The sequence below is a fragment of the Molossus molossus genome, unplaced genomic scaffold (assembly GCF_014108415.1).
Source record: "Molossus molossus isolate mMolMol1 unplaced genomic scaffold, mMolMol1.p scaffold_m16_p_22, whole genome shotgun sequence".
Taxonomy (NCBI): domain Eukaryota; kingdom Metazoa; phylum Chordata; class Mammalia; order Chiroptera; family Molossidae; genus Molossus; species Molossus molossus.
The window spans coordinates 21304294-21316348 of record NW_023425358.1 but is presented as its reverse complement, the minus strand read 5'-3'; the positions used below and the strand labels follow the sequence as shown (position 1 = coordinate 21316348).

The window sequence follows — 12055 nt, the reverse complement described above, 5'->3', positions numbered from 1 at the left end:
CTCCTTCCCAGAACTAGATGCATAACACTCGGAATATGTTGTCCTTAGAATTTAAATGCAGCTACCTCTCTTCTGTAGTATAATTCTATCTCTGAACATCCTAGCTTCCTGAAGCCAGAAATGCAGCCTATATGCCTAAGACAGTGCTAAAACTGTAGCAGGTACCCTGTAAATGTTTACAGATAAATGTTTGTCTGTCAATCAACTGACTTTTGGCAACTTCTAGCCTAGGGTAGTGCTGTATGTAGTAAAGGATAACTAGGCCAAAAGAAACAGGCCTTACTAGGCCCATGGATGACACCCAGAAGACAGAGAGGGCAGTTTGGCTTAGATTCAAGTGTTACCAGGATACACTGCTGGTGGGAGGATAAATTCGAACAACTCCTATGGAGGGTGATTTGGCAAGATCTATAAACATTTAAAATGTATATACCATCTGTTCCTGCAATGCTACTTCTAGGAATTTATTCCTCAGAAATACCTGCAAAGGTGCAAAAGGTGTGTGCAAAGTTATTCTTGTTTTTGTTTTGTTTTTACTTTTTAAATTTTATTTTTCAATTACAGTTTACATTCAATATTATTTTTTATTAGTTTCAGGTATACAACATAATGGTTAGAAAATAAAAAAGTTATTCTTCATAGCATTTTTTTGTAATAGTGAACAACTGAAAAAATCCTAAAGGTCCATCTCTGGGGTCTGGTAGCCCATACAATAGAATTCTATCCAGCCATACCAAAGATCAAGGGTACTTCTCCAAACAGGACACACAAATGTCCAAGAGACATATGAAGAAATGCTCAACATCACTAATCATCAGAGAGATGCAAATTAAAACAACAATGAGGTATCACCTCACACCTGTCAGAATGGCCGCCATCAACAAATCATCAAACAAGTGTTGGCGAGGGTGTGAAGAAAAGGGGACTCTAGTGCACTGCTGGTGGGAATGCAGACTGGTGCAGCCACTATGGAAAACAATATGGTGTTAGCTCAAAAATTAAAAAATTAAAAATTGAACTTCCATTTGACCCAGTGATCCCGCTTCTAGGAATATACCCTAAGAAGCCTGAAACACCAATCAGAAAGAATATATGTATCCCCATGTTCATAGCAGCACTATTTACAATAGCTAAGATCTGGAAACAGCCCAAGTGTCCATCAGTAGATGAATAAATAAAAAAGCTGTGGTACATATACACAATGGAGTACTTTGCAGCTGTAAGAAAGAAAGATCTCTTATCCTTTGAGACGACATGGAGGGACCTGGAAAGTATTATCCTAAGTGAAACAAGCCAAGCAGAAAAAGACAAATACCACATGATCTCACTTATATATGGAATATAATGAATATAACAGTCTGAGGAATAGGGTAGACCCAGAAACATGGAAGTAGGGTACAGACTGACAACCCTCAGAAGAGGGGGTGGTGGGGGGTGGGAAGAGATAAACCACAGAACTTATATGCATGTAGGCATAACCAATGGACATGGACAACAAAGCAGGGGACAGGGCGGGGGGGATGGGGAGGAGGGTGTCAATGGGGTAAAAAAGGAGAAACATCTGTAACAAAAATAAAATTAAAATAAAAAAGATCAAGGGTACTTTATGTATTGAAATACATCAAATTTAAAAGTACAATGCAGGACTTCCGGTCAAGATGGCGGAGTAGGTAAACGCGGTATCGCATCCTCCCACAACCACATCAAAGTTACAACTAAATTACAGAACAACTATCATTCAAAACCGCCTGAAATCAAGCTGAATGGAAGACCTACAACTACAGAATTAAAGCAGCAGCCACATCCAGACTGGTAGGAGGGGCGGTGGCGTGAGGGGCGGCGGCGTAAGGGGCGGCGACTGGCTGGTCCCACACCCAAGTGTGGCGGATAAAAATCAGGAGGATACCTCCGCTGGGAAGGTCCTTCTTGAGGACTGAGGGGTCCCCATCCCACACTAGGTGCCCCGCTAAGGGTTCCAGTGCCAGGAAGAGAAGTCCTCTTAACTTCTGGCTGGAAAAACCAGCAGGAACTGAGGCTCAGGGAAGCTGACGCGGCTGGAGCCCCAGGCAGCTCCTTAAAGGGCCTGCGGGCGAACTTATCAGACTCTCTCCCTCTAAGCTTGGAGGGGAGGCAGCTCGAGGGGCACCAGAGACATACAGGGAAGAACTGAGCTGTTTGGCACTGGAGCGAGGGCTGGAGAGGGGGCTTTCTCCGGGACTAACGTGCTGTAAGAGGCCTTTGTTCCTTTGGTGAGCCCTTCCCTGGGGCGGCAGACAGTCCCCATATCTGGGACTCCACCAACTGGCTCACACTGGTAGCCCCGCCCTGGTGACTTCTGAGGCCCCGCCCCACCCCACCCAACTTTCAAGCCCACCCAAGCTGTTGCCACTTGCTTAACCATAGGATTGGCCTGTCTTGGATCCTATTTCAGGTTTTCCTAAATTCTTTCAAACGAGCAGCATCTGGTCTCAGCGAGCCCCATACCTCTTGTTAAGTAATACACTGAAACAAACACAGGGAGGCAGCCAAAATGAGGAGACAAAGAAACAGGTCCCAAATGAAAGAACAGAACAAAACCCCAATAAAAGAATTCGGCGAAATGGAGATAAGCAACCTAACAGATGCTGAATTCAAAATACTGCTTATGAGGATGCTCAATGAACTTAGTGAGAACCTCAGTGAACTTAGGGAGGGCCTCAAGAGCATAAAAAAGGACCAGTTAGAAATCATGGATGCACAGTTAGAATTGAAGGAGGCATTAACTGAAATAAAGAATAATTTACACAGCTTCAATAATAGAGTATGTAAATCCAAGGAGCAAACCATCGATTTGGAATATAAGGAAGCAAAAAATGCCCAATCAGAACAGCAAAAAGAAAAAAGAATCCAAAAAAATGAGGATAGTGTAAGGAGCCTCTGGGACAACTTCAAGCGTGCCAACATTTGCATCTTGGGGGTGCCAGAAGGAGAAGAGCGAGAAAAAGAAATTGAAAACTTGTTTGAAACAATAATGGCAGAAAACTTTCCTAACTTGGTGAAGGAAACAGACATACAAATCCAGGAAGCACAGAGAGTCCCAAACAAGATGAACTCCAAGAGGCCCACACCAAGACACATCATCATCAAAATGCAAAAGGTTCAAGACAAAGAGAGAATCTTAAAAGCAGCAAGAGAAAGGCAGCTAGTTACCTACAAGGGAGTTCCCATTAGGCTATCAGCTGATTTCTCAAAAGAAACTTTGGTCCTCGCCGGTTGGTTTGGCTCAGCGGTTAGAGCGTAGGCCTGCGGTCCAGAGAGATCCGGGTTCGGTTCCCGCTAAGGGCACATACCTCGGTTGCAGTTTGTCCCCGGCCGTGGTTGGTCGTGCGGGTGGCAGCCACTCGATGTGTTCCTTTCACATCGATGTTTCTCTCTCTCTCTCTCCCTCCCACTCTACCTAAACAAAAAATGGAAAAATGTCCTCGAGTGAGGATAAAAAAGAAAGAAACTTTGCAGGCCAGAAGAGAGTGGCAAGAAATATTCAGAGTGATGAAAAGCAAGAACCTACAACCGAGATTACTCTATCCTGCAAAGCTGTCATTTAGAATCGATGGCCATATAAAGACTTTCCGAGACAAGAAAAAGTTAAAGGAGTTCATCACCACCAAACCGTTATTATATGAAATGATGAAGGGTCTTTTTGAAGAAAAAGATAAAATATATGAACAAACAAAATGGCAATGAATACATATCTATCAACAATGGAATCTACAAACAAAATGAACAGGTAGAACAGAAACATTCTCATAGATACAGAGAACATTTTGTTGGTTGCCAGTTGGCATTGGGGTTGAGGGAATGGGTGAAAAAGGTGAAGAGATCAAGAAGTACAAATTCATTGCTAGACTGACAAACCTCAAAGGTAAAGGGGTTGGAGGGGTGGGAAGAAATAAACCAAAGAACTTATGCATAATCAATGGACACAGAAAATGGTGTGGGAAAAGGCGGGAGGGGGGCGGGAGTGGGGAGGAGGGGGTCAATGGGGGAAAAATGTGGAACATCTGTAATACATTTTACATCCAACAATAAAGATTTAAATAAAAAAATAAAATAAAAGTACAATTTAGGGCTGGGTGGAGAGGGGCAAAGGTGGGAGAGGGGAAATAGGGGACATCTGTAATACTGTCAACAATTAAAAGATAGTACAATGCAAACAGTATATAGAGTACTCATGCCATCATTAAATTTTTTAAAGGGGCCGGGTGAGATATAATACACATATTTTCTTGTATATGAATATTTATATGCATATCTCTGGAAAATTCCACAAAAAAAACTAAGGACAATGGTTTTGTATGAGAAACAGAACTGAAGTAGAAGGAGAGGAAGATGTCACAATGTATTTCATACTTTTTTGAGTTTTGAACCATGTGAATGTATTATTCATTCATAAAATTAAAGGACACAAGAGAGAGAGATTCAAATATAATCAAGTATATACTCAAGAGGAAGGAGCAGAAGGTTGTTATGAGAGGGATTAGCTGAAGAGTTGTTTGGTGACTGTAACCCCTTGCAGAAAGCTCTCGGGGACTGAGGTTACTACATTTGTTCAGTGGGCGTTCCTGGCCTCCTGCACAGTTTGAACAGGATGGGCCAGCCCCAGGCTGTTTGTGGGTCAAAGGCAGTGTCAGTGTTAGACAAAAGTGTTTTCCTGCCCTGGCTGGTGTGGCTCAGTTGATTGGGCGACATTCTGCACACCAAAGGTTCCCAGTTTGATTCTGGCTGGGGCACATGCCCCAGTTGTGGGCTCAATCCCCCATACGGGACAAGCAGGAGGCAGGCAATCAATCTCTCACTCTCACATCGATGTTTCTCTATCTTTCTCTCTCCCTTTCTCTCTCTCTAAAAATCAATAGAAAATCTTAAAAAGAAAAAAAAAAGGGCTTCCCTTTCTTACCCCTCACCCTGAGATGAGCGCAGCCGCCCCCCTGCCTCCACTGTCCCTTGCAGGAAAGTCCATTCTTCAAAAAATTATCCCCCAATTCCAAAGACCCTTTCAAAAGCAATCTGTGCCACATTTAGGAAGACGCTGTAATGAAATGGGAAAATGTCTGTGAGAAGTGAAAATAAGCAGGGCACAGAAGACTAAGAATAACTGTCATGGTGATTCCTACCTTTTGGCCAAATTCCTACAAGCATCTGCCACAATAACCATGAGAAAGATACCTTTTTAAAAAAAATGGACAGCTATAGTACCATTCTAACCCTTCTTGGAAAAGTGTCGATCAATGCTTTATTCTAACATTCTCTGGGAGGCTAATCAATCCTGTCTGATTTTCACAAGCTGAGATGACCCACGAGTCAGAACAACACTGCCATCTCTGGCGTATGTCAGCACTAATATAAAGACTTTGTTGAATGGCCAAGTAAATGACTGAATGGACTGATGGCTGGGTGGACAGAGTTGGGCAGCTCCCAAAAGCTCTTTCAAACAGTGGAAAAAGATGCCTGGCAATAGCAACAGCCAGAGGCCACTGTAAACAGGCCACCCCTACTGTTGCCTGGCTACGTACAGGTTACCAGCCCATGTCCTGCACCCCTTTCTTCCTGTACAAGGAACAGATGCTCATGGTGCTAACTGAGCAAAGAGGGTCTCCCTCCCTGCTCCATATCTTCCTCTACCTCTTACCTCTTCCCAACAGGATCTATGACTTCATTGGATAAATACCTCTAATGACTCCCTTCTGCTTACAGAATAAAGGCCCTGCTCTCTGACAGAGTGTGCAAAGCTCCTCTCAATCTGACTTATAGCAGCTTCCCCTGGAGCCATCTCTTTGTTACCTATTTCTTTTCCTATTGCCCTGGTCTCCTCACCCACTGCTGTGTGTCGCCCTTCACTCCCTGGCTTTCCCAGGAATAGACTCTGGGCCTTCGAAGGCTTTACTCCACCAGCCCGGCATGCCCTTCCTGCCACTGCAATCTTTCTCTCTCTGGAAGGTTCTTGTTCATTCTTCCAAACCTTGTTTAAGAATCATGAAACCTCTTATTTCACCAGACAGAATTCTGCTTCCTTCCTCTGTGTACCCGGAGCATTTCATAATATGGCCACAACAGCCTGCCTCAATGTAAACATGTCTGCTTGTTTCCTTGTGTGTGTTTCTCTGCCCTGGACTAGATGCTTAAGTCCTCAGGCCACTTCTTATTGTCTATTACTCCCTTGTGCCTGCCCAGGATATGGGGCTTTGAAATAAAACAGAACTGAATTGAAATTGCCCTATTCTTGGTTGTTGGTTTTTTCCTCCCCTACCCTATTCTTAGCTCAAATGGGAGCGTTTCTAAAATGTAGGCTCCACACAAACAGGAGTCTTATCTGTCTTCTTCACTGCTGTGTCCCTAGGCTGGAGTAGGGCCTGGCATGCTCTAAGCACCCAGTAAATACTTGTTGAATGAGGATGTGAACTAGAACCTCTACTTCAATAGCCAGAACCATCGCAGTACCTGTAACAGAAGTCGTGTTTCTGGAAGGTTTGGCAAGCCAGAGGGAAGATTTCCAGAAAGGCCCATAGTGTAGTGCAGGTATCACAAAGGTAGAGAACAATGTCCTTTAATTCCTGTTGTCAAAAGAAAACACTGCATTATTCTCCTCCACCCCCATTACAGCTCTGTAGGGGGTCTGAGACAAAGTTGACAAAGCCAGGGGTCCCCTACAGGCAGATGCCTTGTGGTAGAAAGAGAACACTGGCAGTCTGGGCATAGCCTGGCTGGTCCATTTCTAAGAGCACAATCTGGACAAGTCATTCAACCTCCCCAACCCTTAGGTCTTGCTACCATAGCTCCAATGGGTGCACACCCAATGAGCTCTACGGTTATTTCTAGCTCTAGGATAATATGGTTCTCTTCTAAGGTGAAGGAGAACCAACGATTGAATCTGAACACAACACCTGTGGTCCTGCACAGAAAGTACATCCCAGTGAGAACAAGAATATCAAGACCACACTTTTCTTACATTTTTACGAGGGTATTCAGAATAGGGAGTGCTTTCTCATACTTTCCTGACTGTCATGACGACTTAGGAGAATTGTTATGAGGGGGCAGCTGTTAGAATCTCCATTTTACAGGTAGGAAACTGAGGTTCAGAGGTGTAAAAATGAACCCACAGCACTTGGTGTGCCCTTTTCTGTAATACTTGTTTAATGCCTATTCTCCCACGAGATCACAAGCTCCAGGATGGCAGTTCACAGCTGCCTCGTTCCTGTTCTTTCTCTAGTGCTTAACACAGTGCCTGACATAAGTCCAGACTCCTTAAATATTTATCTTCTCTCTGTCATCTCCATGAGACTTTAAGTTCCAAGACAGCACACAACATGTTTGCTTTTGCCTACTGCTTTACTCCCAAGGCCCAGGATAGGGCCTAACAAATGCCAGGGGTTCCTCAGAACAAATTCACTGAATGAATGAATAGCTAAAAGAATAACACATGAATGAACCTGTTAAACTGAATTAAGCTCTTGTCCTCTGAATTCTAATTCCCTATTCGTTCCACTACTCCCTCAGTAAAGCTTCCAGAGAAAAATGAAAGCCTGCTGAAATGCTCTAAACATGACAGGAATAGCTGCCTATAGAACTGGGAAAAAGGGACCATGATCAATCAGGGCAACCTCACCAGGAGAGGCATGTCACTAGGGGTCAACCGGCCCCTCTCTTCAAGCTTCTGGGGTATGGAGCTGGTCCCGTCCCTTTGCAAACCACTGTGCTGGAGGATATTGCTGAAGACCTGTGAAACACAAGAGGTGACTATCCCACAATCTGTCAAACCAACAGCTAGGACCCCTGTCCTGCAACCAGGGATGGTTGATCTGAAAACTGCCTGGAATCTATGCCAGCGCTCCCAGGACACTAGCTGAGACAATGATCTTCTCAGACAGCAGGGTCAGAGTAGAAACTGCAGAATAGAGATGATGGGGATATTCTTTTTACAGGATTATGGTGAGGATTAAAAAGACAAAAATATAGCCCTGGACGACGTGGCTGAGTTGGTTGAGCATCATCCTGTGCATCAAAAGGTTGCCAGCTTGATTCCTGGTCAGGGCACATACATATTTAAAATATTTAAAACATATTTAAAATAAAATAAAATGTGCCCTGGCCAGTTTGGCTCAGCGGTTACAGTGTCGGCCTGCGGTCGGAAGAGACCTGGGTTCAGTTCCCGCTAAGGGTATGTACCTTGGTTGTAGTTTGTCCCTGGCCTTGGTTGGGTCATGTGGGTGGCAACCACTGGATGTGTCCCTTTCACGTCTGTTTCTCTCTCTCTCTCTCTCCCTCCCACTATATCTGAACAAAATATTGAAAAATGTCCTCAGGTGAGGATTATAAATAAATACATACAATACAATACAATACAATACAATACAATACAATACAATAAAAAAATAAAATAATAAAATAAAATAAATAAAATAAAATAAAATAAAATAAAATAAAATAAAATAAAATAAAATAAAATAAAATAAAATAAAATGTATGTAAAGCCCCCAGAATCTTAGAGATGTTATCTGACTGGAGAGACTGGACAACTGTATGGTAATATTTAAGACATATATTTAGTAATATATAATGTGATTTTGGATCCCCTGTAGATGTCACTTATGAAAACTATATTGAAATAAAAGACAAATCAACAGCAAGAGGAAAACAGAGCCAACCATAAAATCATGTAAATCTTTAACTGATTGTGCCATCTTTAAGGATGCTCGTGTGTAACTAGAGTTGTTCCTCGGTATCCTTTGGGAAATGGTTCTAGGACCCGTCATAGTACCAAAATTCACAGATGTTCAAGTCTCTTATATAAAGTAGCATTGTATTTGCATAGAACCGATATACGTTATCCCGTATACGTTAAATTATCTCTAGATCACTTATAACACCGAATCCAATGTAAATGCTATATAAATAGTGATTATACTGTACGGTTTAAGAAATGACAAGAGCCCTGGCCGGTTTGGCTCAGCGGTTGGAGTGTCGGCCTGCGGTCTAGAGAGACCCGGGTTTGGTTCCCGCTAAGGGCACGTACCTTGGTTGCAGTTTGTCCCCAGCCCTGGTTGGTTGTGCGGTTGGCAACCACTCGATGTGTCCCTTTCACGTCGATGTTTCTCTCTCTCTCTCTTTCTTCCTCTCTCTCCCTCCCACTCTACCTGAACAAAAAATGGAAAAATGTCCTCGGGTGAGGATAAAAAAAAAAAAATGAAATGACAAGAAAAAAGGCCTGTACATTTTCAGCACAGACCCAACCATCATAGGCCTAACTATACAGCACACATCAGCAACAATGTAACAAGAACGAAATATCTTTTCACCCAGCCGGTGTGGCTCAGTTGCTGAGTATTGACCCATGTATCAAGAGGTCACTGGTTGGATTCTGGTCAGGGCACATGCCCAGGTTGTGGGCCCGATCCTCAGTGGGGGGCATGCTGGAGGCAGCCAATCGATACTCTCTCTCATCGATGTTTCTATCTCTCTCTCCCTTCCTCTCTCTCTAAAAATCAAAGAAAAAAAAATTTTTTTAAATACACTTTTCGATCCATGGTTGATTGAATCCCCAGATGCAGAATCCATGGATATAGAGGGCCAACTGTATTCTAAAACTTACCATGAATGGTGACTTATCTCTTGGTGATGGGATGGAATCACGGAAATATTTATCGCCTATTTTCTGTTTGTTTGTTTTTTAATTTCCCCATTTTTTATAATGAACATTATTTCATAAAATCAATTTATAAAAATTTAAAGCTCTTGTCTAGCTGGTATGGCTCAGAGTGGTTGGGCGTCGACCCATGCACTGAGAGGTCACCTGTTCGATTCCCAGTAGGGGCATGTGGGTTGTGGGCCCGATCCCCAGTGGGGGCATGCAGGAGGTGGCCAATTGATGTTCTCTCTCATCGATGTTTCTATCTCTCTCTTCCTCTCATTTTCTCTCTCTCTCAAGTCAATAAAGGGAGAAATTTTTTTTTTTTTTTTTTTTTTTTTTTTTTTATCCTCACCTGAGGACATTTTTCTATTTTTTGTTCAGGTAGAGTGGGAGGGGGAGAGAGGAAGAGAGAGAGAGAAACATCGATGTGAAAGGGACACATCGAGTGGCTGCCACCCGCACGACCAACCAGGGCCGGGGACAAACTGCAACCGAGGTACATGCCCTTAGCGGGAACCGAACCCGGGTCTCTCGGGACCACAGGCCGACGCTCTAACCGCTGAGCCAAACCGGCCAGGGCGGGAGAAATTTATTTTATTTTATTTTAAAGCTCTTATTTGAGAAACCTAGCTCTCTTAGAAGGGTATTTCTAGAGGCTTATGGCTGTCAGCAAACACAAAATGTAAGCCAAGCTCTTTCTGTATGAGTATAGTACTTGACAGCCCTTAGATTTTAGTCCTGTTCAAGAGGGGAAAGAATGAATTTAAAGTGATGTGGTGAGGAGCAGGACACTGAGACCGTCTGGAGATGGGAGGGGTGTAGAGAATAAACATTTCTCCCAGGCTCCAGAAAGTCAAGGTATACCATCAGGTGGGGAGGGGTTCTGCTTCCCAAGCTCGCCCTCCCCTGGGAAGTGCTTAGAGCTGTTACCTGAAGGATGGTGGGCATGGTTTCATCCAGGTCATTATAGTAACTTGGTTGCTGGATAAAGATGTTTCCTGAAAAGAGAAGAGAAAGATGAAAATTGGGAAAAGAGAGTGGGGGTGGAGACGATACATTACAAACGGTTGCTAACAGGTTCTGTGACCTTTCTCCCCTTTCTTAGGCTTGCCTGAACTAGAGCAGTCCTGGCCCCAGGCCCTGCTGGCACTGAGCTTTGGCCCAGCCTAGAAACTTCCCAGGGTAGGGGAGGAACTTGCTCGGTACAATTTAACCTTTTAAGCACCTCTGCCTGGAGAATTACGTAAAAGACCTGACCTGGTCAAACCAGCTCCTCCTGATATCCCCAGGGAGTGATCTCACTTGGGCACTGTGCCTTGGATGACAGCATCGGCTTTGGAAGTAGGAGTTAGTCATCCAGGAAAATTAGGAGATAGGATCTCTTTGCTCAAGAAACCTGGATGCCAAAATCCAGGATTCTTGCCAGGCCACATCTCCAATAATGTGAAAGAAGAATCTAAGGAGAAATGTCTTTAGAAATTTTCTCACCCTCTGCTTTTGAATATGCTAGCCATACTTATAGATCCCACTCCAAGGTGAATGCCTTTGAGGGACATGAAGACAGATTTACCACCCATTTGCAATTGTTTCTATAAAGTAAAGCTCCTCTCTGAGTGTTTACTATCCTTGAATTGCTGCTGCTGTGAGCAAGTAGGTTAGAGCATATGATAACTGGAACAGAAACCAAATGTTCTGGCTGCCCAAATGGCAAAGGGAGGGAGGGAGAATCACTACTAGCTGGGGACCGGACATGCAAATGCCAACACCCTAAGAGGCCAGGGTTCTTCATCTCACTCTAATCCTAGCATTTAAGGTTGGTTGTCAGGATGTTCTGCATTCTAGGTGTCCTCTGTCCTTGGCAGGTCTGCTCTTGGTTGCTTTATGAAAACCCTGCAGCCCTCACCCCATCCCAGAGGATTTATAAATGAATGAGAGCAAAGGCCAGATGGGGTTGGGTGAGTAAGCAAGTAACTAGGTGACTGGACTTTCTGTAAACACGTTCCTGGGTGCTACTTTGTTCCTTGATTCCAGAAAGTTGAGTTTTATCAGCATGATTGCTCAGCACCTCCTACCTGAGAGGTCCATGGTCAGGAGTTTGGACTTAACCTTGATGATACCGATAGGAGGGTTTTATGAGGAAGAGCAGAGGTTGGTGGAGAGATAACTCAGTAACTCCTTGCCTGTCAGGAGTAGGAGGTGGATACAGATGGTCAGAGAGTACCTTCACAGGTTGAGGGATCCTCCCATAATTCCTGGGGCCACACCATGGCTCCCCTCACACCCCAACCATTTGGCATGGGGAAAGGTACTCTTTCATCATCCTTCCAATGCTTAAGCCTGAGTAACAGGGATGTTTTACAACTATCAAAAGAGATCACATTTTACAATCTA

At 43.8% G+C, this 12055-nt stretch overlaps 1 protein-coding gene across 6 annotated transcripts in view; it reads right to left on the bottom strand.

The window, feature by feature from the left end:
- ASCC2 (activating signal cointegrator 1 complex subunit 2) overlaps positions 1 to 12055 on the bottom strand; it is a 55030-nt gene that overhangs the window by 23465 nt on the left and 19510 nt on the right. For all 6 annotated transcript variants that reach the window (XM_036276309.1, XM_036276314.1, XM_036276308.1 and 3 more), the window contains 3 exons: positions 10595 to 10662; positions 7643 to 7753; positions 6478 to 6590 (listed from right to left, as the gene is read on the bottom strand). In XM_036276309.1, the coding sequence (XP_036132202.1) occupies positions 6478 to 6590; positions 7643 to 7753; positions 10595 to 10662 (292 nt within the window). The remainder of the gene's footprint in view (positions 1 to 6477; positions 6591 to 7642; positions 7754 to 10594; positions 10663 to 12055) is intronic.